Genomic DNA, 26156 nt, shown 5'->3' on the forward strand with positions numbered 1-26156 from the left:
TTTAAGTAAAGTTAGTCAAGTCTAGTTTTGTTTCAACTTGTAAATTTAAACAGTTTACCTCGGGTCAAAAGAGTTAAAATAAATGTAAATTTCCAGTTGCTAAAACATCTAGGATTATTTAAGAATGATAAGCTATTTAAAAATTGAATTGTCCAACTTCGAAATAAAATATACAATTTTTGAAATTGTCTTGTTGTTTGTCTTTTTTCCAATAATTTCTAATAATTTTTCCAAATCACTGTTATCGATTGCGATTACTTGAAATTGAGAATAACAAATAAAAGCAAGATAAGATAAAGTCTAACTCGGTCAGTAATCGAAATGCGAAGTCTTTTCAGGTTTCAAAAGACTTATCTCCAAACTTATGACTCAGGGATTGGAAATGACATTCACTGTGCGTAATGATTTCAAGTTAAAATATGTTTCAGTTTTTCAATTACAATTTTATTTAATATATAAATTAACCAATATATAATTAGAATGAATAGCGAAAAGGAGTAGATTAATTAGCATTTGTTATATTATTAAGATCCTCTTGTTAGGAGGTTCACTAAAGTTAATTAATTAATTATTCATCTTTTTGTTTTGTTGCATCTCGGTGATAAAGAAAAACATAGCTGAAAAGATAGGTACCAAACATCATAGAGAAAGCACTGAAATAATAAGGATAAGCTGATCTAATAAAGCGTTCATATTGTGTATGTTGAAGAGGACGAACGGAAACTTGAGTACTGCTATATAGATGAGTTAGACCAATCCTTTGGTAATCAACGACAAATTTATAAACCCCATAAACATCAGGGATGCGAAATTGTGCAACATATTTATCACCTTTCTTTTGTAAATTGGTTCTAACAAATGGATCGATTCTAACAAATTCAAGTTGAATATCATCCGCAATGTAAGGCACCCATTTACCTTTATCTAATTTTTCGACAACAATTGAAAAAACAACATCTTCCATGACAGTGTATGATTCTGGTGGACTTGTTTCACCAACTTTGTGGTGGTCAACTTTACCCACACGTAAGACACCTTCTTCTTTGAATACCCATTTGGAAAGGGCGATACAGAGCTCTTCATTGCCAGATTTTTGGTGAATTTGCTTGGAATTAAACTTTTGAACAGAGCTACGGAATAATTTGTCGCTAAAAAGATCTAAAGATCCTGTGAAAAGCACTCTTGCATTATTACGGGCTTGAAGAGCAGAGATAAGTAAAGTGTTGCGTCCAACGGCATGAGGATACTGCAAAAAAATTTGAAAGCGATAATGTAAATATTGGAGTGACTAAAAATTAATGCATTTAAAACTAAATTTACCTCAGTTATTTTCTTGGTTGGATTGTAAGAATATGCAGTTGATGAAGCTCTGAGAATATCCAAGACAAGTGGATTGTTTTGATCAGAAATCATTCCAGTACCACGGAATAAAATAGGATTGAGTTTCTTTTTGTCACCGACAATTAAGGGAGCATCAAGTAAATTAGCAGAATCAGTGGCAATAAGTGTGTGGGAACCGTCATCTTTGACATCAAAGTTTAGATGATCAATTACAGCGGTACTCTCCTCATCAATTTCAAATCCATTCTCAGCAGCAAGTTCCCGAATTGCATCTCCAACATTGCTACTAGCTGCGATGAGAACATTACCTCCATTGTCAATAAAATCAGTGATTGCTGAGACACTAAGACTACCCCCGAATTCTTGATTGAAAGAACAAAAATTTAATAGAATTAGATTAGACGATAAAGAACTGAAAATGCTTTAAATATGTCTAATAACACTAGACAAAATGGGAAACCACTTACCCTCAACTGAAGGAGAGAAGATAATCAAATGCTTGTATACAGGTTGACCATACTTTATCAGAGTCAGGGTGGGATCATCAGCTACCTTGTAAGTTAACGTAAATCCACGATCTAAAAAGTTATGACAATACAAAATTATACAATTATCATTGAATCACCGTTCTAGGATTCAGAAAAATGTATAGAACAGTATCTTACCGGTCAAGGATTTAAAAAATATGGAATGTGTTTCTCTGATGGCCAAATTGTCAAGTAAAACGAGTGTTTCACCATCAGCCGAAGCATAATTAAAATTAAGTAAAATGACAATCAAAGGAATAATATATTTGAGCATGATGAACATGATTAATTTTGATACTCTGCTATTAGATTTAAATCACACTAAGACAGCTTGCCACAACTTGTTTTAGTTCTATTGGCTAAATCTAGGGAGAAATGTGTTATCTGTCTACATGTCACACTTTATCCTCTATGAATTCATCACTTCGAATGCAAAATTTAAATTAAATGAGAAAATAAATTTAATTAGCAAAACAGAAATAAGCAAATAATTTTAAATTCATATATAGATTTTGATGATTGAATTGAATAATTTAATTGTATATCACGGGCCAGTGAGAAACACATGCAAGAACAATATTCTAGATTTTGAAAATATTTGTTTTGAGCATAAATTATTTAGTTATTGATACAAAATAGTATACATATCACTGTAATACAAAAAACTAGAAATTGTTCAAAGGATTATAAATAAATGAAGAATGAGCGGATTTATTTAGCAGATTTACTAGGAGATTTTACTGGAGTTGCCGATGGCGTCGGTGGTGTTTGTGTTATTTGATATTCAGGTGGTAATACAAAATCACTTTGTTCATTATTGAAAGGCAGATCTTCGTTTTCATTCTGTGGGTGAGAGAAAAAATTATGAGATAAACCAATGATTAAAAATACAACAGAAAAAGGAAATTGTTTAATTAACTAACCAATGCATCCATATCATACAGTGTGTCGAGGTATTTCCAAATAACTTCAGAGGTAACTTCCTGACCAGTTAATCGGTTAAATTCTTCCTGTACAAAGATCATTTGGAAATACCTATTTATACCTAAAAAATAACAGATAATTTAATTTGTAAAACATAAAATTAGATCGACAATTGATAAATGGTCAATAAAATACTTACCAACAGGTCTTCGTCCACCTAATGCATAAAAAAGTTGAACTTCTTTCTCTGGTTTCCATGGCTGAATTTCCTCTTTTTTATTTTGACTAGATAAACCATCTTTGTTGGGCTTCATTTGAATAAATCACAAAAAATATGCAAAACGAAAAATTACTAAAGCAGGAACTAAAAAACGGTGAAAAGGTTATTTACAGTGAAATTTTCAATAACTTGTCCCAGAAACAGTTAAGAAATGAAAGAAATCTGAACTGCTACTGTAGCTATGGTACATTGAGACTACACAGAAAGTCAGCTGTTTAAGCGGCGCCTAACACAAATTTTGTTTTCATTTAAAAGTCTGGATATCTCTCCGATGCCTGACATCATTTAAATTGAAGATCAATCCATATCAATTCTGAATCTTTAAAAGCTCGAACTAAAGATATTGATGTAAAAAATAAAAATGAATTTTATCTGTAGAATAGCACTGTACCAAAAATTATGCAACTCTTCTAGAAATGTTGATAAATAAACCAAATCAGCTGAATTTCTGTGTTATCCACTAGATTTTAATATTTTCCAAGTTTCAGTGTTAATCGAAGTCATTATTAAATGTAAGTAATTTACATGTTTTTATTCAAGTTTAAATTCTTGATCTTTATTAAATTAATGTTTTATGGCTTGTAGATCATTGATGTTTGTAATTACTGTCATATAATGTATTTATCATGTTAATTTATAATGATTTTTACCTTCCTTTTTATATTGTTTTTCCTGCTTTCTTCCAGTTCATGCATCATGTCTAATATCGATCAGGTAAAGAAAATATTGCTAATCCTTTCTGGTAAAGGTGGTGTTGGTAAAAGTACTACAGCCGTTAATTTGGCTCTGTCGTTGAGTAAGATGGGCAAAAAAGTTGGTTTGCTTGATTTAGATTTGTGTGGACCCAGCATTGCCTTGATGACTGGTTTGAATGAAACCACCATTTATCGTAATGAAAAAGGATGGATACCATTAACAACGTTAACAACACCGCCATTTTCGCCTTTAGCTGTGATGTCGATTGCATTCCTACTTAAAAGTAAATATTTATGCGTTTAAAAATTGCTCATTCTTCATAACTGAGGCATAGATTTTCTATAAAACGTTATTTGCGTCTTTGAGAAAAATAGCTATCAATTCAAAGCTAAGGAAATTTAAATCCTGATCTTTTACTCTTTTGGTTTGATTTTTGCTTTCTTATCTCTAGTCTTACATACTAATTACGTTTCTAGCTCACTATTAAATTAAACATTATTGTCTTTATCCACTTCTAGATAGTAGTTCAGCTGTAATTTGGCGGGGACCCAAAAAGAATGCCATGATTAAACAGTTCTTGGAAGATGTTGATTGGGGCGACCTTGATTACCTTTTAATTGATACTCCACCTGGAACATCAGATGAACATATTTCTGTTGCTGAGGCACTTAAACACAGAGCTGATGATGTCAGCGCGATTTTGGTTACTACTCCTCAAATAATTGCCGTCAACGATGTTCGCCGAGAAATTACTTTCTGCCATAAAGCAGGAATACCAATAGTGGGCATAATCGAGAATATGAGTGGTTATGTGTGTCCTCATTGTTCTGATTGCACTAACATATTCTCGAGTGGTGGTGGTCAATCATTAGCAGAACTTGCCAATGTCACATTTCTAGGCAACATACCAATTGATCCTGACCTCTGTGAATCAGCTGAAAAGGGAATTAATTACCTGAATCAATTTGAAAACTCAGAAGCATCTAAACGACTATCTGACATAGCTGGTAAGCTCATAACTCAAACAACCTGAATGATAGTTACTTTTCATTTTTAATATGCATTGCTAAAATAAACTAAGAATTAACAGTTAATGTCTCTGTTTCGATCTTTAGGCCTGAGCCTATGCCAATTCTTAGCCGTTACTGTCTATATAAGTCTCAATGTAATATCTTTCAAAATCATTTCAACGGACAATGATAATTTATTTTACTCGTGACTTTTTTCGCTGTTTGATGTTTGATCATTATTACAAGATTATTGTTAGTTTAATGTTAATTTTATTCAAATGTTGTTAAGTTACAATTTAATATGTTTAATGTACTCGAAAAAGTATGAATCAATGAAAATGAAATCATGAAATGTTATTTTAATTTACTGTTTTGTAATTGTTCAGATCAGTTAGAATCATCGTTTTTAAACACTTGAAACATGTTTTTGTTAAACTTACATTACAACCTTTATCGAATCAATTCTTCAGAGAAACGAAATTATTGAATTCAATTTTTGAGTGACTGAGTTCATCCCGATCGTTAAGATAATCATCTTATCTAGATACAAAGTATTACCAGTTTAAAGAGATGAAATTTCATAGTTTCCAGTAATCTTTGATTGCTAACTGAAGCTCTGGAAATTATGGATAACCGGTCTGATTTCCCATACATCGTACATTGATCAAACTACTCTGTCCATTAGAAAGATATCAACTTTTACCACCAAGATCATTGACATGACAGAGTTAATAATCTAATTACTTTAAATTGGCTCAATTCAAATTGATTTAATCTCGAATCATTTTCAGAATAATTTATGTGCAAAAAAGTGTAATTTTAATGTACATGGCATTTCATTTGTAACCTAAAAATGTTAACAAAAATACTGACTATTAATTGTTCATTTGGTTACCAGATCATAGATGATTTGTTAATTTCTTGCTTGACATCATTAAACCTGACAAACTAAAACCAACAAATCCATATTCATGAAGCTTCACAACTGAAAGGCAAATAAAAGAGATAATTGCATTAATGATATTGAACATGAACACGATGTTGAACATTTTCTCATAATTGATAATACTTACTTGCAAGTATCATGACTGAACTCAGTTCCTGATGGACAATGTTTAACATCTCTACATTTACATTTACATTGATCATTATCCCAGATTTTAACTGGAGCCATATTACGACAGGCAATGGCATCCTGTTGGTTATTACAAGTGCATTTACAAAGTTCTGGTTGATAAACATGAATGTCCGGGTTGCAATTTTCTTCCTTTACTTTACCTAAAACAACGAAACAAGAAAATTTAAGAGCAAATCAGGTTTGTAGAGGGAAATCATACAAAGATAAACGGTACAAATTTACTTACACATGCAGCGACATTCCTCGTGAACTTCAACTTGTATTGTCTGTGAAGAGGCTGATATTGCTGGTGATCTCTTTATCCGTATTTTGGCTCTTTTCACGTCCCGATAGGATATTTTGGTTGGTGTACAGGCCATCCGATCACTTATGTCACAGCAACCACCACATCGTAATACTCGGACACATTTGGGGAAAAATATTTCACCAACTTCACCTCCTTTGACGCCAACCTCAACTGTCCGTAATTCGGGTTCGCAAATAGCTTGTTCAGCATAACTTGTTTTCCTTCGACCTAAAAGAGGATCAGCATTATCTTCACGAATACCAAGAGCAGCAAAAACCTCACTTGCATTACGTAGACCAGCAGTTCGTATTAAAGCAGTATCAAATGAATTGGGTGTCTGTTGGAAATAAACAAAAGACATTTTAAAAATCAATTTTAACTTCATTGGGAGACTGACACTAAAATGGTTGATAGGCAGCAGCGATAAGTGGATAATTTTAGGTCTAGATTTTTAATTAACAGCTAAATTATATATTTATGGCATAGTAATGAACAACAGGAATTTCCTTTGATCAGGGAAATTTAAGTTAAATTGATTGGACAAGAAGAGACTTACATTTGGACGTCTTTGTGAATTTGGGAAAACAATTGGTCCAGATAAGCCAGTAGATCCTGGTACTAATCCACTTCTTCGAGCACAAAATATACACGGGAAAGTTACGCATACGATGAACAGGGTAAACATTTTTCCACACCTTGATATATCCATGAAGATAACGATGATGTTTGATGTAAAAAAAGAGATCTGATGTTACTTTCTCAGATCAAACTGTTGATCTGGAGTTGGTTTCAAGAAATTTTAATCTTTTCTCATAAAATTTATAAGAAAACATAGGAAACCAGTTTGACTGACAATTTGAGACTTGGCTTGTTCCGTCAGATTGACGGAAGGATCAACAGTGCTGTTTGTGTTGGTTTATAGGAGGGGAATAGGAGGGCTTAATTAATTAATAAGCGCTCATTTAATGAGTAAATTTGTTAAACCAGAATCTCTGAAGATGGTGCAATTCCAGGAGATAAGAAAAGACATTAATGGATAGATTGTGGTTTGTGTGGGAAATCAAAAAGTAAATTTTTGTTTGGCCTTTTTTTCAATCTTTTAATATTTCATTTATTCCATGTCAATCATAGAAATGTAAGATGATCCTGGAATAAACTTTTTAGGAAGTTCAAATTAATATTCAAAAGAATCCAAATGCGAAGTTAAATTTGTTAAAGAAATCCAAAATTTAATCAATCAACTAGCTGGAAATAACTTTTCAAGTTCAACGTAACTCACTTGTACACTGATCACATAAAACTAAAGTTGTAAGACATTTAAGAAGTGTATCAATAAATGGTAAGATGATACAGTCATACCAGTTTGATCTGTAGGAGATTTTGAATAATGAGCTGAAAGATTACAAACTCCAACTGAAAATTTGGGATCGTAAATGAATTGGCCAAGAATCTTTGCTTTTTAAAATGTACATTTTGTAGAGATTACTAATAATGTAACAATACATGTATTCTGTCAATAAAAATATGTTTTGAGAATAAATATGTGGTCAATATTAACTGAATAATTGCGTATTGAACTGCATGGCTGAATAAGAAATAACTCTGAGAAAGAATTAATTGAATAAGCCGTAATAAAATTTCGTTTCTTCAGTCAATCGGCATTACAATGGTTTTCTTAATCGCTATCCATTTTCAACTAGCCAATTGGAATCTAGCAAGTCATGGTTCACTTTGTTGAGGTTCAAATAGCATGGTGAAAATATTTATCAGCTTTTGGTTGATTTATTCGGAGACTTTGTCGGAGTGGCTGGTGTCGCTGGCAGTGACAATGGAATAGATGGTATTTGATAGTCATGTGGTAATACAAAATCACTTTGTTTATTGCTAAAAGGCAGATCTTCGTTTTCATTCTGTAAGATTAAATTAGAAAGAAATATTAAAATCACATTGTAGGTGAAAGTTTGAGGAAAATAATAGCTTACTAAAACATCCATATCATAAATTGTGTCGAGATATTTCCAAATAACTTCAGAGGTAACTTCCTGACCAGTTAATCGGTTAAATTCTTCCTGTACAAAGATCATCTGGAAAAACCTATTTATACCTAAAAAATAACAGATAATTTAATTTGTAAAACATAAAATTAGATCGACAATTGATAAATGGTCAAAAAACTACTTACCAACAGGTCTTCGTCCACCTAATGCATAAAAAAGTTGAACTTCTTTCTCTGGTTTCCATGGCTGAATTTCTTCTTTTTTATTTTGACTAGATAAACCATCTTTGTTGGGCTTCATTGAGTAAAACACAAAAAAATCACAAAATATATTAATAATTAAATAAATCGTAAATAGTTTATAACAATAAAGATTTTTACTCAGCTTGTCAAAAAGCGTAAATAGCTAGGATATCAGCTGTTTACAGCGGCGCCACAGACAAAAGTCCAAAGAGTAAAGTAAAGTTATCCTACTCTTTGTAAAAGTCCATATGTCTTAAAAATTTCGTCAAAATTATCGGTCGACCGATAATTTAACCTTTTTACATCAAAATCAAAACTTATAAAATCCAGTGCTTAAAAAGCTAAAGCATCATAGTCTGTGTAAAATTTCAATCCATATTGTAGTATTTATAATTATATCCAGGATTTAATCTCCATCTTTACTTTCGCCAACTTTCGGGTAAGTTATGAAATAACGTAACCCTTATCATCTCATATTAAACTCTTGAACATTACATGACAAACTATATCATTATATCGTCTAAATTGATAAATCTAATTACATCTAGTAGTTACTAGTATGTTAATTGTTTCCCATAAAATTGTTGACGATGTAACTTTACAGAAAGATGCAAGATAACACACAAGTGTCTATTGATATTCTGAAATTTTTTGCTGCTCAATATTAAATTTGAACCAATCACAGTCATTTATTACTTTAATATACCAATTTGTCAGTTAATTAGCAAATTCAAATCATTATTTTATTTCATTGTAAAGTTGAGGCTGATTCCTGTGATTGCCTTATCCATTTTTAGTGGCAATTATCCATAAGTCGGGTCGTTGGTCTAGGGGTATGATTTTCGCTTAGGGTGCGAGAGGTCCCGGGTTCAAATCCCGGACGACCCCGAAACTTTTTGTTCTTTTTATGTAATTTTAATCATTATTCATTGCAACTCCTAGTGATTCATTTCTTGTCTTTAAATAATGCTGATCATTTTAATTCAACTTTACCGCAACTTTACGAATTTTCACGTTTACTTTTGTTTGTTTCTTTACCACAACTGTACCTCCGGCTTCACCCTTTTGTAAGACGATATTTAATGCTGTCATTCAATTTCAATCTTGTTAGCATGTTTAAACTTTCCTTTTTTTAATTTTCTGTGAATTTGAATGTTCAATACTTTCTCATTTATTATAATTCAATTTCTCATTTCAATTTTCTTACTAATATTTCATTAACCTGTACTTTGGTTAATAAGATAATATAGTAATCCAGTAAATCCAATAATCTAGTAAATTATCCCATTAGCTAATTTCAATTTTTAACTCTCTTGTTGGTTTTACTGATCAGATAATATGTAATTTCGTTTTGGGTTTTCGAGTCGATTTGCTGGCATTTAAAGTGAACATGGAAGAGTCCAAATTGAACATCTTTTACAAATTGAATGTAACCTTGTTTAATGTACCTTGAAAAGTCAAATCTTGATAAAAAAAACTCAGCCTTCATGTACCTGTATTATATTGCACTGGGTATTTATCTGGATTAGTTAAGCTAACAAGCTTGTAAGCCTATTTGAACTACTCAAAGCTACTCTAAATGCTTATCAGATATTTTTAACCAAGACTGACACACTGGCCAGAGGAGAGCAAATTTTGACCCTATTTTAACCCTAACTCTGGCCTTATTCAACTTCCAAATCTGTAAAGACAAAAAACTGGTTCTAAAAAATAACATAATGCAATTACACTTCAGAGTTTCTTTTCATAATTACTTTGGTCAATTTAGCTTATCACTAGGTTAAGGTTATTTGCAGGATAATATATCATCATGTGTCACGATTCATGACAATTGTTACTCTTTTTTAAGGCAAAAACAAGAGTGACAGACCAAATTGATTAGCTGGACTTTCCTGGTCAAACCTTTTAAGGCTTTTAAACTTCATATTTCTCTATCATTATCTCTTGGTAAAACGATGTTGCTTTAAAAATAAGATACATTGATCAAGCTGATTAAACTAATGGACTAGCATTAACTGTACTTTAAAACTTGATGATCCAACATCGCACAATCCTTGATTACACCTTGATGGAAGCTCATTTAAATGAAATTATATTAGGTTGCCCGGCTCAAAGTGGGGGAACTTTAAATGTTAATATTTTACTGTTAATCAAAGCAAATAAAACAATTCTTTTGCTAATCATATAAGGAAGGATGCAGAATTTTTATGATACATGATTTATAATTTTCCGTTTTCTAATTCGAAATTTATTGGAAAAAAATCAAAAAAATGAAATTTCGTGCAGCTCAAAATTTTCTAAAAAAACCAAGGGTCCCCCCTGTGATTTGCTCGCGATAGAAACTTTTTTAATCGAACATTTCTCGAAAACTTGGTGATCAGGATAAAAATTGAGAAAAGTGATTTTTAATCAACCCAATTACTATAATTAGACGAAATGACTTTGAAAAATTTTTCATCGGTAACAACGCTATAAAGCCACAAAGTTCGAAATTTACAAAATTGCCATTTTTCGATTTTTATCTAATTACTTTCGAATTACCAATGTCTAAAGGGTTTAAGATGTGTCAAAAAAATTCTGAATCTTTACTTAAATAATTTTTAAAAAAATTGACTGAATTGATTCAGGTATAAATGAAATATTAAAAATAAAAGTTCCCCCACTTTGCGCCGGGCAACCTAATATTTAGATCTGTCTATTACAAGACAATTGAAGCTGTATATTGATGGTCAATTAACTATGAAATATTATTGTTAATAATTTATCTTATTGATTCAATCGTGTATTCTGTTGGAATGATTGCTTTTCCAATAATGATTGACCTTAATGAATTGTCTACTAATGAACAAATTGAATGGTACGTTGTATTAAAATAGATATTACCTTGAAATTATCCTGCTAATGAAATTTTAAGTCATTTTAATATTAATCTAAAATCTATATTCTCATGTAGACAGTGAGAGTAAATCAATAATTATTCAAGGTTAATTGTTGATATATTTCACAAGTTCAAAGTTAATAGCACAGGATAAGAAGGTAATTATTTCAATTATATTTTCACTCGACTGGGTCAAAATTCAGATTAGATTGGGTTAGTAGTGGTTTACAATCAAATATTATTAACCCACTGAATAGTGAAAACTTTCATGATCAATTAATTGAGATTTATTAATAGTTATGGAAATAAATTTTTTTAATATTAAACTTTATGACCAAACAACATTTACAAGATTAACAATAACATACAATAACATGTAATGCATAAAATATTAAGCGATTAACGAGGAGAAAAGGCTTTAAACTTTGATTAACAAAAATTGATTAAAGTGATTAGCTGTTGAAATGGCACAGTAAGATAAGTTTGAAGAAGCTAATTTAATCCAATAAATGAAATTGCGGCGAAAGAGATCAAGAATCACAAATACCTGGCGATTCTAGGTAGTTGTTGACAATGTTCAAATTATTTGAAAATGACTGAGAAGCTATCGTTGATGTTGCTGGCGTTGTTATTGGTGTTGATGAAGATGGCCAGGTTAATGGGGATGATCGACCTCTAACAATATAATCTGGATCGGTTACATCGAGTGGAATGAAATTGAATGATTTAAAATTAACAATTACTGGTTTACCATTAGTATCTGGTGGTTTACCGGCCCAAAGCCAAAGATTAATGTGAACCTTTTCCTTTCCATTGGACATGCGATATTTGGTGTCCGTATGATTAAGATGTTGACCAAAACAGATACCCTGCTTGATTAATCTGAAAGTTACTCCACAAGGTGACCAAGTGAACTCTGCTCTTGTTTGACCAGATGAAGGGAAAACAGTTAACCTCTTAATGTTTCCTTTAACACGATGAGGTTGTATGGTAAACTGAGCATTAGTTGGATCTGAAGGTTTACCCCATTTAGCAAATTCAATGTCAATCTCGCGATTATGAACTTCTTTGGCCCAATCTTCCCATGTAAACATTCCCAGTGTTACCTGAGCTGGTAAATTACCAGTCTCTGTACTGATTACCCACTGATAGGTACCATAGCCGAGTGAACGAACCGTGTAAATCTCTGCTGAACTCCAGTTTCCATCGGGTAAAGGTTTGATCATCATTGAAAGGGTTCCATTTGTTAAACTAACACTATCATTGGTAAAATAATTTGGACCGGGACGACGATAACCCTCTTTGATACGCCAACTGTAGCCACTCCAGTAGATTGTTGATGAATCGTAACTCCATTTTGAAACAATTGAATTGGTAAATAAAACAATTAACAGAAAAATTGACCAGATTAAACGTTGACTTGATACAATGTAACTTGTTGTTGCTGATGTAAGGTTCATATTGGCTCGCTCTTCAATCATTGGTTAATCCTGTGATTGGTTAATTTTTATTCGCACATTTTTTAAAATGAAAATTACAATTAATCAAATTCATTTTTCCATTCTTTTCAAGTTCTCATCCAATTCAATGAATGATTGCACCAAAAGTGTACATATATATATATTATGTATATTTATATTAATACTTGATCACTATGATAATACTTGGTAACTGTGTTGGTTAAAATGTCTTGATGGCCTTTTGTTTTGTATAACAATTAAACTTAATTGTATTTAGGTCAATCCCTTGTTTCTTGGTAACCTTGATTAACATGGATTCTGATTGAGAATGAAAATTCAAATAAGTATCATTAGAATTGGCAGGTAAATTCAATGTAATCATCAATCGATTTTTGCATACTTATTTATAGCCTCTTCTGCTGATTCAATACAAATCAACCCATAAATTGAACAGACAATCATCAACAATTGCACATCAGATTTCATTATGACTATCATGTTTAACCTGTCTACCAAATGATCAATTAACAGCTATTAACTTTCCTTTAGTAAATTCAGTTGAATCAAGTGTTGCCCAAATGTCAACAGAAACATCAAACAATTAAACAAATACTTTGTTGTCAGATAAACAAAATTAAAAGCACAAATTAACCACTAATTTAGGTAAAAAGTTGAAGGAAGGAAGTAAATTAATTTAGATTTAATGATAATCATCTTGGTGATTGGATAATTAACTTACTTTGTAACAAGAAAATAACAAAAAAGTGAAACTGTGAACTCGGCAAGTAACAATTATCCCTTGATTTGTATTGTTCAATGAACTTAAGTCAACACTTTCTATTATTAATTATCAAACAATTGAATTGACGATTTGAAACAATTGATTAGTTACAACAAAAGCTTGAAAGGTGAACACACACGAAAACACTCAAAAAATTGTTCAAAAACTGATATTGGTTGCAAGTTGAAAGGTTATGTTGAATGTATCACTGAAGTGTATTGATGAAGACGAGCTGAGATGAGAAGGACTAAATGATGACTGAATGACGATTAGATGACGATTGGATGTTTAAAAATGATGAAGGGTTAGGTTGACTTAAGGCCATTTAAATGATCAAATGTTACCGTTAAAAAAACGGTTTCATTCCCTAATCAAGAGTTACGACCGAAAGCTTTCCATAAACATTTTCACTTGAATTCATTTCTTTTTTACTTCATTTTCTTTTCAACACTTTCATTCCAAAACAACATGTATTTAGATATAAATATACATTTTGATTTAATCAATTCACATCATTAACTGATATTGGGTCAATGGCCGTTAGTTAATAGCGTTAAAATGTAAACTTAACTGTATACCAAAATTGTAAACTCAGGTCACATTGAATTGACTCTTCACTTTTAACTGCTTCCAGCCCAATCTATTTGTTAACCTTTTGTAAATTATCATTTTATTTTTATTTCATTTAATCATTTCATCAATTCAAGGTTAACAATGAATATTCATTAGTTTATTGGCGTTATTTAGAAATATTTATTTCATGATAAATTTTAATTTCTCGCTGATTAAGCCCATTCAATTTGACCATTTTAAGGTAAAACTCGGGCAACTCTTTGAATTGGAAATGTTGCTGGCTTTATTTTACCAGTAATTCAGTGAATCATCGGTGTCAATGTAAATCTTTAGCTTATCGCGATGGTTGACAACCATTGGTTACCATTTAGCTGACTATTAGTCAAGAGGTTAATGTAACTTGCTAGGTTCTTCAGCATCATATGATTTCAAAAGATAGTCTGTTATGATTCAAATATTTTCTATTTTCAGAATCTCTTTACTTTTTGAAATTTCAACCTTGTCTCCATGCTCTTGACCATTAAATTTACAGTGAAAATCTAGTTTTTCAACTATTTTTAACCATCATCATCATCTGTTCAGAGTTTATCTTACTTTTTCTTGGTCCTTTTTTCCTTCTATTTGATGTGATAATCTTAATTTTACATTGCCTGTCTCTGGTCAGGATTTTTAACTAGAAAACTTGTTTCCATCTACAGGTTTGATAAGAAAAAGGCTTGAAAATGGTTTTGGGTTAGCCACTGAGGAGCCGAACTGGTACCTGGTATTGGCCAGGGGAAAAATATTAAAAAGCAAGATAACCCTAAACATTAATCCTTTGTCAAGGTTGCCAGAGATGAACTGATAATCAGGTTGCTTCATCTCGCAAACTCTTCTTCTCATTCGGATCGTCTTTACCACAGAGTCATCATCTCAAAGTGGTTACATCAAATAAAGAGAACACTTGAGATCAGCTTTATGTTTGGCTATGGATTTTATCAGTTTATCCTTTGTTTATTCAACTCTTTGTTTGGCCATCATTTGTGTCATTTTGAAGAAATTGTTTCAACAGGAACCTCCCAAGTTTGGTAAATATGGTGAGTTGTTAAAATTTTTCATTAATCAATATTAAAATATTGAAAGTTAAAAATGATAGTGAAGATAATGTTGGAATCAAATTACTCAATAATAATTCTATCTTTGGTTTTGATTATTCTACTTTTTAGCTCCTTCACCAAGTAAACTTCCGATTATTGGCCATCTTCATTTATTAGCCAAATTTCCTGATAATCCATGGAAAGGATTTGATCTAATCCGTGAACAGTACGGTGATGTTGTTTCCCTTCAACTTGGATCATACAATGCATTACTGGTTTCATCATTGGATAAAATGAAAGAAGTTTTAATTACTAAAGGTAAAATATTTTCTGATCGACCAGACTTCCATCGATATCGAATAATTTTCGGAGGTGATCGGGAAAATGGTAAGTAATTTATGCTCTTTTCTTTTGATACAGGATTAATGTTTACTATTTTATCTTTTTAGCATTGGCTTTGTGTGACTGGTCTGAACTTCAAAAGACTCGACGAGTTCTCTGTTCAATATCTACAACACCTAAATTTGCTTCGGCTTCTTATGAGATGCTTGACAAAGCAATTGTTTCAGAATTGAAATTGTTTTTTGATTTCATTGAAGCCAGCCCTGAACGAATACTGACTAAATGTTGGCTTAGACAGTTTTCTAGTAATGTTTTTACAGAGTACTTATGTGCCTCAAGGTAAGATAATATTAATTTTTTGCCATGAAATTGAATAAATTGCTCATATTTTTTATCTCTTTTCAGAATGGAATACAATGATCCAATACTGGTCAAACTAAGCTACTTTTTTGACTTCATTTTCAATGACATTAGTCAATGCGGTCCTGTGGACTTTTTACCTTTCATCAGACATTTAGGTTTTTATCGTGGCTATTTGAAAAAAGTAGACGAGATTGCTGTGGATCTAAGGTGAATCATAAACTTCTTTCATTTTTTATCATTGTTTTCATAAACTTCTGGTATTTATTGTAATTTTTTCCTTTTTATTTCTTTCAGAGTATTCATGGAAAAATACTTTGTTGAGCCCAGAATTGCCAAAATACAAAAATCTATGGAATTGGATGGAGAGATTGATTTAGAATCTTTCGATTCAATGATTTCTTTGGATCTAATGTACAAATATCATTTGAAAAACCCAGATGAATTCAGCTATGAACATTTCCTCTTTGCTATCGGTGATTTGGTTGGTGGTTCATCTGCAATCGTAAATATGATTATGAGATTAGTGGGACATCTATCTATTGATAAAGAAGTCCAAGAAGATATGTATCAAGAAGTTGCTGCTGTTGCCAAACAACATGATACTGATATGATCAGCCTTAAGCAACGTCCAGACTTACCACTTATCGAAGCAGCAATTCTCGAGGCTCTGAGAATCTCTTCATCCCCTTTGGTGCCTCATGTACCTACCGAAGATTCAACTATCGGAGGTAAGTCTACCTACTTTATAACCAATTTTCACATTTATCTTGTTTATTGCCCAAAAAACTAACATTCTACTTCAAATTTACCTTTTTCTAGGTTATTTTGTTCCCAAAGGAACCATTGTTTTGTTCAACAATTATAATATGAACTTTTCAACAGAATTTTATACCGATCCAGAAGAGTTCCAACCATCTCGATTCCTAAGCCATTCATCTAATAACAACTCCCAAAGTAAATGGCAAATTAAAAAACCAGAAGTATTTTTACCTTTCTCAGTGGGCCAACGTTCATGTCTCGGATTCAAGTTAACCCAATACATTACATTTGTTGCTTTATGTAATATTTTATTGCGATACAAAATTGAACCAGTGGATTCAATTGAAACAATCAAAAATCATATTAGAGGAGGAGTGTTGGCATTAAGAGTAGATGACGTTTTCCGAGTCAAGTTGATTCCAAGAGACTGAAGTGTTGTGTTGGGAAAGAAATTTTAATTTAGCTAAATAATGAATATTTTTATCAATTTATAGTTATTTATATAATTGTATTTTAAGGAAATCATATTTTTACGAACTATTAACATCTGTAACTCCATCTATTTGAAAGTTAACGACTGAGAAAATTATGAACATACTCAGAGTCATTTGTAATCATTTATATTCGTATTTTTAAACACAAAAAATTTATACTAAAATATGAAAAAGACTATAATTTATTTATTGAATGCGACATTTTTCAGTCGCGAAAAGGTCTAAAAAATAAATTTACGAAAGGTAACTCTTATAATTGATTGTTTCAGTCTTAATTTTAATAATCATGTTGCAACTTTTCGGTAATCGTGAATTGTATTTCATCAACTGTAGACTTATTGGTTTAATTAGCGACTTTTATCAATTGCTGAGTTGAGTGGTAAAAATATCAAAATTGTCACAATTTGTGTAGTTCTTTATGAAACTAAATCATTCATCTTAAGTTCATAAAGATTGATGATATATGATAGTTGATGACTGGGCAATACTTTTTTATTCAAGCCGTTGAATCATCAAAAAACATTCAGGGTTAATATTTAGATAACACGATGCTTACGTGTTGATTCATAAAAAATCATCTTTTTGCCATATTCCAACAATAGGAAATTAAAACTCAAAACTCCAGATCTATCGGTAAATACGGATTTATCGAAAGGATAACAAATATTGAAAAATTTCTGAGCTTTGAGAACAGTTGAAACAGTTCAATGGGAATAATGGAGGTCAAAGTAAAGATTGAAAGTGATGATGAATAAAGAAATGGAAGGGAAAGGATATTTAAATAATAATAATTCAATTTAACGTGGCACTTAGATTATCACAGGCTTGATGTAATTGAAATTCATGTAAGGTACGGTATAATTGTTGAATTGCGTTCACTTTATCAGCTATAGGAAGTTTGAGATATTTGGTAATGATCAGTGAAGCCAAGTAAAGATATATTATTATCCTTAATTTTAGGCAGCAAGCTTGTTTTGCTTTGTTTCACCTCATTAACCAAGTGACATTAAATTGAAAAGCGTAAGTGTTTTGAACAATGTTAACTGTATTACATCCAATTATAACTGTTATTTAATTAAATCTTTCAAATTGCTCTTTCAGGTATTTCAGATCAAAGCCATTCAAGCCTCCGAAGCAACTGAAACTCGATCAGCTCCATCGTCTTCATCTTTGTCTTCATCAATTGTGGTAATCTCTCCGTATTGATCACTTGATTCACTTTTGCTCGATTGATTTGATGATGATTTCCCATCGACTATACTGCTATAAATGTGGTTTGCAGCTTCATCAGTAGACTCTGATTCTGTAAAATTAACAAAGTCATTAGTAAATCATTTTACAAGTTGTACTATTGATTAACTAACCTGGAGATGTTTCAGATGCATTTGATACACTTGATTCCGATGAGTCGCCTGTATTTTCAGTTTCATCCTTTTGATTGCTATTTGGATCAACAACTGGAGCATCGAGTGGAAACGCTCGGAAAACACTGTTCAAAGGTCCACTTAGACGTGTTTGAGGATAAAATGAAGGTTTATTGGGGACTGGAGTGCTTGACCAGTCATCAAACTCGTCCTTTGATTCATTGGAAGCTGTTGAGATGAAAATAAATAATAAGTCTAAATTTATATTTCATTTTGCATAAAGCTTACATTGTCGAGTGTCTTTGTAAATGGTTGAGATTGATGAACAACTTGTGGTATCGTAATCAGGCGGTGGTTCATTTTTCGGTCTATGGAAGTCAATTGTTGAACTCTTAATGTGACTCTCCATTGGTGATATCCTGAACTGATTAAATTGCGAATAAGTTAATCTTGGTGAAGGTTCTTTAGTTCTAATTGCTCCATAACCAACCAGCGAGTTGATATCATGATAAGAGACGGTTGAAGTAATAGATGAATAGGGATTTTCATCAATCAACTTGGATCCTCCAGATCGGTCAAACATGTTTGATAATGAGTTTCGTTGTGATGAACGAGAAGCTGAATTGAAAAAATTAGAAGAAACTAGAGACATTAAACATTGTAAAGATGATTATTATAAAAATCATAATTTAAATATAAAGAAACAAATGTAATTAAAATTCAAGTTTATGCTGAAAATTAACCTTGATCCTATTAGTCTAACAGATGCTTTACAGTTGAACAAGAACTCAATTGATTACAATTTACATTTTTTTACCTTCACATCTACCAGAACGCATTATTGATCTAAATGTTTCAAGTTTACATTATTTGCTTTGAACTCAGAGTTGATTGTTTTTGATGGTAAAACAGATAAGACTTTTACTGTCCAAAAAAATGAGGACAAGATGGCAATTTGAGGTTCTTAAGCTGACCAGTTCGTTTCTTCAAATAGGTGATCGTTAATTTTATTAGTAAACAATTGTCTGTTCTTTGTTGACCCAAAGAAATCAGTGTTTCCTATGGTCATTACCTTAATTTTTGCTCCTTTCAAGGCCAAGAAACCAACAAAAGGAAGAAACAAAAATGCTAAAAAAGCTACAGAAATGATGCGAATTGGAAGACATTTTCAGAGTGAAACGCACTCTTGAGTTTCTCTTAAATCCCCTTAAGGTGGAGCGAAAATTTAGCTAAAATATTTACGGTGTCTTCTCGTTTTCACAATGAGGGTCATAAACATAATCTTTTGAGCTAACTAAGCTCGCTGATTCGCACAGCTTCAGGCATTTTTGAAGAGTTTTCTCAGAAAATTCTGAAGCCAATATTTTCATGAAAATGATTGCACTAGTTTCACGCTTAAGTTAATTTTTGATAAACGCCATCTACTATACGTAAGATTCTTAATAATGCCATTGGTAATATATTAGGTGTGTGAATAAGTAGTAGACGGCGCTTATCAAAAATTAACTTAAGCGTGAAACTAGTGCAATCTTTTCTATTAATTAAACCAGTGTAGAAGACAATGGCAGAGTTGTGCAAGTTAAACATGGAGTTCATCAAATTTAAGAGAGGTGGTGAATTGTTGATTTAAAACAATTTTATTCATTGATAGAGTCTCTCGAATGATGAATTAAATTAACCAATAAAAACGTGGTCTTTCGACTTTACCACTTTTAATCCTGTTCGACCGAAGATTATCTTTACTTTATAAGCTTAAATGCTAATCCTCATTGTGAAAACGAGAGACAATCATATTTACAGCCTGCCTGAAGGGTTTGAGTAACTGATGAAACTGTAGTGACCAGCAAAGGGACAACAGTGAGAAGAGCCGGAAAAAGGAAACAAAAGATGCATTCGGAAACAATACTGGTAAATGTTTGGATAAGGTTGACAATATTGAACATTATGTGAACTGTCTTTTGTCATGTTCACTGGTGATTGACAAAATTGATTGCTAAAAATGTTGATTAAGATGAATTAATCAAAGTAAAGAGAAGGGATTCTCTAAGGTCATAAATCAAGTGAATTGTGAAAACCGTTAAAAGGTATTTAGCCAAGATTTTGGGTTTACCTATTGTTACATGGATTGGTTTTTGGTATCTTTTTGTAGCATCTTTTTTGGCATACATTTTTCATCTTTTTTTAGCTTAAGGCTAGCTTATGTACAATAGCATAAAATAATTAACTTGAACAAGGTAAAGTGAGTCAAAAAATTTTCCAATCGAATAGGTAAATTCATTTTTAGCCCTTTCGGAACAAAGAAAGGTTTCTCTGACTTTTTGGTTGTTTTTGAACACCTAATAATAACCAGAGTTTGCTGGGTTAACCTATTATTATTGTTAGCTATAACTCAATTGCTGAGAGTGTTGATAGACATTTGTTACCCATTAGATGAGCAGACATATAATTAACGATAATTAAAGTGTTAACAAACGTGATTGAAGATGGTACAGTTTCTCATTTTGCAACTGACCAACTGACCGATGGTTCTCTCAACATGGCAATAAGTTTGACCTTAACCTTGAAAGGTAAATAAGACATTTGGACAAAAACAAACTTGACTTTCTTGGACAAGCAACTAGGTAATGCAATTTGCTAATACAACTCAATTTACAATTTGCTGATTGCTAACTAGATATAACTAACGATATTATTTAAGTTTTGCTAAAATCTTTTGGTCTTCAATCATTGCCAAAAATGTTTAAATTGTAAAAACAAATTTAAAGGAATATCATTATTGAAAGTTTATTATTATTTTAATTTCTTGGGCCGGTAAAGTACGATTTAAGCTAAAGATTAGAGTAATTAAGAGTTGATTTGCAAATATATGATCATGTTAATTGTAAATTAGCGTTAAAATTTACATGCTTCTGCTAGTTAGCCATTCAGGTAATACAATAAAGATGCACTTTGAAAACAATTGTTGATGAAGTGAATCTGGTAAATTTGATTGAAATTGTTACAATGTAATAAACAAACAAAAAGCATATTAGAGGTCTTAATTAACAATAATGATTTAGCATCAGTCACACTTTGCACTTTACGATGAAAAAGGTTAATTATATTTAATAGACGATTGTTACAATGCAAGATTGATTGAATGCTGAAATGACCCGCTGACTGAAATACACACACTTTTGTGCTCTTTACAAGTTATCAAATTGCCTGCACCCAACCATGATTTGAATTTGTTTCTTATTCAAACTTAATTCTGGTTCACGTCCAAGATTTTTTTACAAAAGCGACCTTTTTTCATTGAAACTGTTGTCCTTTTCAATCCCAAACATTCATGCTTTCACTTTCTCGAACACCTTTTTTGAATCAGTAACTCTTGCTTTTACCACGTTTATGACGGACAAGCTAACTAAAGACTGAGGAATGGTAAAAATAGAAACTCAAACTCACGAAGAAAATGCTAAAAAATTGCTGAAAACTTGGCCAAGAAAACAATGCGAGCTACTCAAAAGGTTTAAAGTGATCCGTTGAGACCAAAAATGTGTGAAAATGGTAAGAAATGCATTCTTGTTTCAAAGTTTTTAACAGTTTTTTCTTGTTGACAAAATGATCTTTTTTGAAATCTCTTTTCTCTCTTCATAAGTGCCACTCAACCTTTAGCCCTTTGCGTTACAATTGAATTGACACATTAATTGTTTGAGGAAATGTTGAATGCAAATTATTTCCAATCAATTAATGGCAATCTAAATCTCAATCTAAATTGAGTTGTTTTGCAATAGAAAGGTGCAAAAGGATATAATCGAGTTGAGATGAACGAGTCTTACAAGTGTTGTTGGAAAAAAGTTGATTAAGATAAAAATCCCTGTAAAGTACATTGCTTAAGGTGATTAATAAATTATCTGGTGCCTAACATTAAATCAAATTGTGTTACCAAATAATCATAATTGAAATTGATCGCCTGCAAAGTTGAGGATAACAATATTTAAGCAACAAACATATTGAGTCAATGAAATGTTATTGTCCTCTTGAGTTGTTGGTTAAAACTAATCATCGATGGATCAGACATTTGCAAATTCAAGGCAAACGCATTGATTAAACTAATTACAAGTTTTGAATGGAAATGATTAAATGAGTTGGCCGTAAAGCCATCAAAAGAGTTGATTTGATTACTAAATTTGTGAATAAACTTTATTCGTGCAAACTCGTGTAAGGTTTACATTTTGTTAACACAATTCATGTCACGAAGTTAATAATGAAATAATTGTTCGTCTTGAATCTAATTGTTTACGCTCTTGAGAAGAGTCAATTTCACTATTGAATCATCGTCATGTAATCATCGAGAAAAGTGAAAATTATTTAAATCTTGAGCGCTGATATAATTGCACTTTTTCATAACGACTTGAGCTTGAAATTGAAGCAAACTGCACTTGAGACTTTCATGATTAAGTTTGCAAATTTAATTGAGTCGGGTAAACACTGGCCACAATTGAACAGCTATTGAGACAGTTGAGAGTATTTTCAGTTATTTGGATTGGAATGAAGATATTGAAGGATTGTATCAATTCAGATGGATTACAATTAGATGAGCATGGAAGGTTATCTTCAAAAGTCGGGTTAATTGGAATAATTAAATTATGTAAGAAAATATTTGGATAATTGATTTGAGGAAAGAAAGTTAACAATGATTGATTGGTAAGGTTGAGTTCATTCAATTTACATCTGAAAATGTAAATAATTTAATTCACAATTGATTTAACCTGAAGATGAAAGTGCCAACTGCAGTATTTTATTGAAATATTAATCAACAGTTGACATTATTTTGAATAACATGTCAAATGATGTTAAATTATTGCAAACACAATTTACATTAAAAGTCGAGAAAAGTTGACGTAATGATAATCATGTTAATTTGATTATAAATAACGTGAAAGTAATGGATTAAGGCAATATTTTGATGCAACAAACTTAAATTGTCTGAATAACAATTGAATAATGATTGTGCTGATTCAAGACTGATTATGTTAAATGGTGAAGCAAAGAGCGTATAAAAGCTGTGAAAGGCAAAAAAGGTAAACAGAATCAACAGGTTGTTTCTGTTTGATAATTTGTTTGGATAAAAGTGGTTTAATTAGCAAAGATGTTTGGAAAATACAGAAGAAAATTTAGATTATCTGTTCTTCATCACTGAGGAATCTTATACAAACATTATCATCATCATAACGATGATCATCAGAGAGACTGAGAGTTCTGAAAGTGAGAGCAGTTTGCCTTAAGGGAATGGATTGAACTTGAATTGATGTCGACCCAATTAGTGAATCTCAGGGTATCTTCAAGATGAAAGTGAAGTGGGGATCAAGATGAAGGGAGGGATCAACTTGTTTCAAGGAGATTTTCTCAGTTGAAATGTAAGAACTTCCCTTAAATCGTTCCTGGTGACCTAAAGTAGGAGACTCTTGCAGGCTCAGAAAAGAGAGTTTCAAGAGTTACTATGAACATCTCAGTTACTGTACAGATTAACTTTAATCACTTACCCTTGGGCAAATTTAAAATGCATATACCTGTGATGGAAGCTATTCTGAATTCAATTATCCCTGTTTTTTCTTCTTCTTGCTACTTGTTTTTTTTCTTACAAATGGCTTGCAAGGAGAAAGAAAAAATTACATGTTCTAAGTTCACATTGAATCTGGACGAGACACAAGCAAACGAGTTATCATGATTTAATTTGGAAGGTTTGATTATTATCCTGGTTATTTACCAACGCCCATGGAGTTAAATGGCTAACTATTAACTAAATCAAGTTGTGATGGGTGGATAATCATTATAATTGGTAGTGATGGTTGCGAAAAGTTAGAAAAACCAAAAATTAAATTTTTTGAATCAAGGATTTTTCACTTTCTAATTATCCTTTGCAATGGTAAATTTTTCAAACAAAACTGTTCGAGATTATAAATTAATTTTAAATATGAAAAATGACTTGAAATATCAATTATTTTGGTATCAATTTTTCATTGTTCAGATAAGGTCATTTCTCATATTCAAGGATCTTCAAGTTCATACAAAATAATATGTTTAGTAATAAGTTATTGAGAATAATTTTTTATACAAATCTTTGTATGTTAGCCTTTTTTTGTTCAAAATAAAAGGGCAAGTCTGATATTTTTGCTATAAATTCTGGTTTACGAGCGGAATAATTAAGTGTATTTAGCAGAGGAGAGCCATTATATAAGTGTTGAGAGTTTGAAATTGCGATTAGAAAAGTGAACTCACCTAATCTTCGGACAGATTGCCAGACTGATCCAGCAACCGTTTTGAAACTTTCCTTGATTGGTTTATTAACTGGACACAGTCTACTTCTAAGAATGTCAAGGGCATAGATGTTGATGACCAAAATGGATAATGGTGATTCTAATATATTTAAACAATTAGATCCAAATGAAATAACAGAGATACACTGGAGTTGCAGGGAGGCCATATCGGGATAAGTTGATGACATTTCTTTTGTAACATTTTCACGAAACCGAGCCATGTCAAACAATTTGAATGGCTTTCCTTTTGAAAGGTGACCTCTTCGAGTCTCTAACTCTCTTCCAATGGCAGTTAAATGGTTATTCCGTGAGAGTGATTGTTGATGACATTCTGGGGTATAAACTGAACAATCGCAGTGTCGTTCAATCCAAATGTTGCCTTTACTATCAATTTGAATGTCCAAACCCTCATTTCCAATAGTTTTCAGGACATTCTCTGTACATTCAGCTCGATATGGATTATCAAAACCCTCTAATCCAATAGTGTAACCATCAAAACAAACGTCAGATCCATTGATGTTTAATTTGCCAAACCTGGCATAGGCTTTAGCAACACGCCGATTGCGTTCAAGACAAATAATCTTGCCCCAAATGCCACAGTCTAGATTCTTCCATTTGCTCAAAACCTCGTGAAGATTGTCCTGAGAAGGTAAAGTGGCGGGAGTCAAAAGATTTGCTAGGCAACAGGTGCACAAGGAAGGAAAAAGCTTACCTTGTAGAGAAGATCGTCTCTGGACCACGTGTCTTCATCGGAATCTAGAAGATCATATTTTCTGGAAACACTTTTATCACGCTGTTGATTTGATTGATTGTAATCAATAAACCAATGTGGTTCAGTTGGATGTTTACGCTTTGAAGGCATACCGAACAGGTTAGGACATCAAGTGAATCAACAATTTCACTCAAATGGAGACTGAGATCGGTTAATATTTGCTGCTAGCGAAGCAAATGAGAGTAGTTAACTGAATAAATACTGTTAATTTAATTGAATTAATTGAAAAAAAGACTAACAAAAAAGTTTCAACACCAACACGAGCATGATCATTGCTGAAGTACAGTAAAATGGTGAAAATGAAGTGAAAAACTCCCCGAAACGAAACTTTACAACTCGTTAATAGTGCCATCTTTTAGTACAGACACAACTTACTTGAAATATTCACATCCGAGCTAATCGTGATTTGTTAAATAACGAAATTTTCTAAGTTAATGAAGATAATTGAATTACATAGAGCCAATAATGAAGTACAAAGTTTTACAATTTACAGAAGTGAAAAAGTGATCATAATCACTGACTAAACTGATATTAAGATGATAGCTTGGAGTTTT

The 26156-nt window shown here is 31.8% G+C and overlaps 8 protein-coding genes and 1 non-coding gene across 10 annotated transcripts; 3 read left to right on the forward strand and 6 right to left on the reverse strand.

Moving 5' to 3' along the window:
• Positions 1 to 422: 422 nt before the first annotated feature.
• On the reverse strand, positions 423 to 2181 carry Ost48 (dolichyl-diphosphooligosaccharide--protein glycosyltransferase non-catalytic subunit Ost48). The gene is made up of 4 exons (XM_015930632.3): positions 2007 to 2181; positions 1809 to 1919; positions 1321 to 1703; positions 423 to 1246 (listed from the first exon to the last, which is right to left on the reverse strand). Exons 1-4 carry the CDS (start codon positions 2149 to 2151, stop codon positions 569 to 571), a joined length of 1317 nt encoding a protein of 438 aa, XP_015786118.2. The 5' UTR covers positions 2152 to 2181; the 3' UTR covers positions 423 to 568.
• Positions 2182 to 2378: 197 nt separating this feature from the next.
• Positions 2379 to 3215, reverse strand: LOC149093713 (MRG/MORF4L-binding protein-like). Its single transcript, XM_089268301.1, has 3 exons — positions 2992 to 3215; positions 2792 to 2913; positions 2379 to 2711 (listed from the first exon to the last, which is right to left on the reverse strand). Exons 1-3 carry the CDS (start codon positions 3104 to 3106, stop codon positions 2580 to 2582), a joined length of 369 nt encoding a protein of 122 aa, XP_089124427.1. The 5' UTR covers positions 3107 to 3215; the 3' UTR covers positions 2379 to 2579.
• A 326-nt stretch (positions 3216 to 3541) lies between these two features.
• On the forward strand, positions 3542 to 4862 carry Nubp2 (NUBP iron-sulfur cluster assembly factor 2). Its single transcript, XM_015930663.3, has 3 exons — positions 3542 to 3584; positions 3759 to 4051; positions 4287 to 4862. Exons 2-3 carry the CDS (start codon positions 3769 to 3771, stop codon positions 4799 to 4801), a joined length of 798 nt encoding a protein of 265 aa, XP_015786149.1. The 5' UTR covers positions 3542 to 3584; positions 3759 to 3768; the 3' UTR covers positions 4802 to 4862.
• Positions 4863 to 5025: 163 nt separating this feature from the next.
• On the reverse strand, positions 5026 to 6983 carry LOC107363444 (vascular endothelial growth factor A). Of its 2 annotated transcripts, XM_015930669.3 has the most exons (5): positions 6759 to 6983; positions 6485 to 6539; positions 6143 to 6430; positions 5852 to 6056; positions 5026 to 5763 (listed from the first exon to the last, which is right to left on the reverse strand). In XM_015930669.3, the coding sequence occupies exons 1-5, from the start codon at positions 6909 to 6911 to the stop codon at positions 5748 to 5750; spliced, it is 717 nt and encodes a 238-aa protein (XP_015786155.2). In that variant the 5' UTR covers positions 6912 to 6983; the 3' UTR covers positions 5026 to 5747. The 2 variants fall into 2 exon arrangements, with proteins under 2 accessions (XP_015786155.2, XP_015786153.2); XM_015930667.3 differs by having other exon boundaries at positions 6143 to 6539.
• A 427-nt stretch (positions 6984 to 7410) lies between these two features.
• On the reverse strand, positions 7411 to 8593 carry LOC107359188 (MRG/MORF4L-binding protein-like). The gene is made up of 3 exons (XM_015930688.3): positions 8385 to 8593; positions 8185 to 8306; positions 7411 to 8112 (listed from the first exon to the last, which is right to left on the reverse strand). Exons 1-3 carry the CDS (start codon positions 8497 to 8499, stop codon positions 7969 to 7971), a joined length of 381 nt encoding a protein of 126 aa, XP_015786174.1. The 5' UTR covers positions 8500 to 8593; the 3' UTR covers positions 7411 to 7968.
• Positions 8594 to 9257: 664 nt separating this feature from the next.
• Positions 9258 to 9329, forward strand: TRNAP-AGG (transfer RNA proline (anticodon AGG)). Its single transcript has one exon. It is a non-coding gene; the product is annotated as a tRNA-Pro (tRNA).
• Positions 9330 to 11616: 2287 nt separating this feature from the next.
• LOC112538996 (uncharacterized) lies at positions 11617 to 13803 on the reverse strand. Its single transcript, XM_025161119.2, has 2 exons — positions 13519 to 13803; positions 11617 to 13097 (listed from the first exon to the last, which is right to left on the reverse strand). Exon 2 carries the CDS (start codon positions 12798 to 12800, stop codon positions 11850 to 11852), a length of 951 nt encoding a protein of 316 aa, XP_025016887.1. The 5' UTR covers positions 12801 to 13097; positions 13519 to 13803; the 3' UTR covers positions 11617 to 11849.
• A 1224-nt stretch (positions 13804 to 15027) lies between these two features.
• Positions 15028 to 17423, forward strand: LOC107363397 (cytochrome P450 307a1). The gene is made up of 6 exons (XM_015930615.3): positions 15028 to 15209; positions 15339 to 15596; positions 15659 to 15890; positions 15957 to 16121; positions 16209 to 16642; positions 16734 to 17423. Exons 1-6 carry the CDS (start codon positions 15101 to 15103, stop codon positions 17102 to 17104), a joined length of 1569 nt encoding a protein of 522 aa, XP_015786101.1. The 5' UTR covers positions 15028 to 15100; the 3' UTR covers positions 17105 to 17423.
• LOC107363398 (uncharacterized) lies at positions 17332 to 25875 on the reverse strand. Its single transcript, XM_015930617.3, has 5 exons — positions 25543 to 25875; positions 24793 to 25471; positions 18820 to 19149; positions 18532 to 18759; positions 17332 to 18470 (listed from the first exon to the last, which is right to left on the reverse strand). The coding sequence occupies exons 1-5, from the start codon at positions 25690 to 25692 to the stop codon at positions 18289 to 18291; spliced, it is 1569 nt and encodes a 522-aa protein (XP_015786103.1). The 5' UTR covers positions 25693 to 25875; the 3' UTR covers positions 17332 to 18288.
• Between the last annotated feature and the right edge of the window lie 281 nt (positions 25876 to 26156).

Source organism: Tetranychus urticae, chromosome 2 (genome assembly GCF_039701765.1).
Source record: "Tetranychus urticae isolate SD_2017Ah chromosome 2, NJAU_TeUrti_SD_1.0, whole genome shotgun sequence".
In the NCBI taxonomy this organism is placed as follows: Eukaryota; Metazoa; Arthropoda; class Arachnida; order Trombidiformes; family Tetranychidae; genus Tetranychus; species Tetranychus urticae.

Coding starts and splice junctions, on each gene's coding strand:
- Ost48 (XM_015930632.3), bottom strand. CDS start 2,151: ATGTTCATCATGCTCAAATATATTATTCCTTTGATTGTCATTTTACTT. Junction 1,704..1,808: donor CTTCTCTCCTTCAGTTGAGG/GTAAGTGGTTTC, acceptor CTTTCAATCAAG/AATTCGGGGGTAGTCTTAGT. Junction 1,247..1,320: donor CAACCAAGAAAATAACTGAG/GTAAATTTAGTT, acceptor ATTTTTTTGCAG/TATCCTCATGCCGTTGGACG.
- LOC149093713 (XM_089268301.1), bottom strand. CDS start 3,106: ATGAAGCCCAACAAAGATGGTTTATCTAGTCAAAATAAAAAAGAGGAA. Junction 2,914..2,991: donor AGGTGGACGAAGACCTGTTG/GTAAGTATTTTA, acceptor GTTATTTTTTAG/GTATAAATAGGTATTTCCAA. Junction 2,712..2,791: donor TGTATGATATGGATGCATTG/GTTAGTTAATTA, acceptor TCTCACCCACAG/AATGAAAACGAAGATCTGCC.
- Nubp2 (XM_015930663.3), top strand. CDS start 3,769: ATGTCTAATATCGATCAGGTAAAGAAAATATTGCTAATCCTTTCTGGT. Junction 4,052..4,286: donor GATTGCATTCCTACTTAAAA/GTAAATATTTAT, acceptor ATCCACTTCTAG/ATAGTAGTTCAGCTGTAATT.
- LOC107363444 (XM_015930667.3), bottom strand. CDS start 6,911: ATGGATATATCAAGGTGTGGAAAAATGTTTACCCTGTTCATCGTATGC. Junction 6,540..6,758: donor ATTCACAAAGACGTCCAAAT/GTAAGTCTCTTC, acceptor TATTTCCAACAG/ACACCCAATTCATTTGATAC. Junction 6,057..6,142: donor CGAGGAATGTCGCTGCATGT/GTAAGTAAATTT, acceptor TCGTTGTTTTAG/GTAAAGTAAAGGAAGAAAAT.
- LOC107359188 (XM_015930688.3), bottom strand. CDS start 8,499: ATGAAGCCCAACAAAGATGGTTTATCTAGTCAAAATAAAAAAGAAGAA. Junction 8,307..8,384: donor AGGTGGACGAAGACCTGTTG/GTAAGTAGTTTT, acceptor GTTATTTTTTAG/GTATAAATAGGTTTTTCCAG. Junction 8,113..8,184: donor TTTATGATATGGATGTTTTA/GTAAGCTATTAT, acceptor TTAATCTTACAG/AATGAAAACGAAGATCTGCC.
- LOC112538996 (XM_025161119.2), bottom strand. CDS start 12,800: ATGATTGAAGAGCGAGCCAATATGAACCTTACATCAGCAACAACAAGT.
- LOC107363397 (XM_015930615.3), top strand. CDS start 15,101: ATGGATTTTATCAGTTTATCCTTTGTTTATTCAACTCTTTGTTTGGCC. Junction 15,210..15,338: donor TCCCAAGTTTGGTAAATATG/GTGAGTTGTTAA, acceptor TCTACTTTTTAG/CTCCTTCACCAAGTAAACTT. Junction 16,643..16,733: donor CGAAGATTCAACTATCGGAG/GTAAGTCTACCT, acceptor ACCTTTTTCTAG/GTTATTTTGTTCCCAAAGGA.
- LOC107363398 (XM_015930617.3), bottom strand. CDS start 25,692: ATGCCTTCAAAGCGTAAACATCCAACTGAACCACATTGGTTTATTGAT. Junction 25,472..25,542: donor GAGACGATCTTCTCTACAAG/GTAAGCTTTTTC, acceptor TTACCTTCTCAG/GACAATCTTCACGAGGTTTT. Junction 18,760..18,819: donor TTACAAAGACACTCGACAAT/GTAAGCTTTATG, acceptor TCATCTCAACAG/CTTCCAATGAATCAAAGGAC.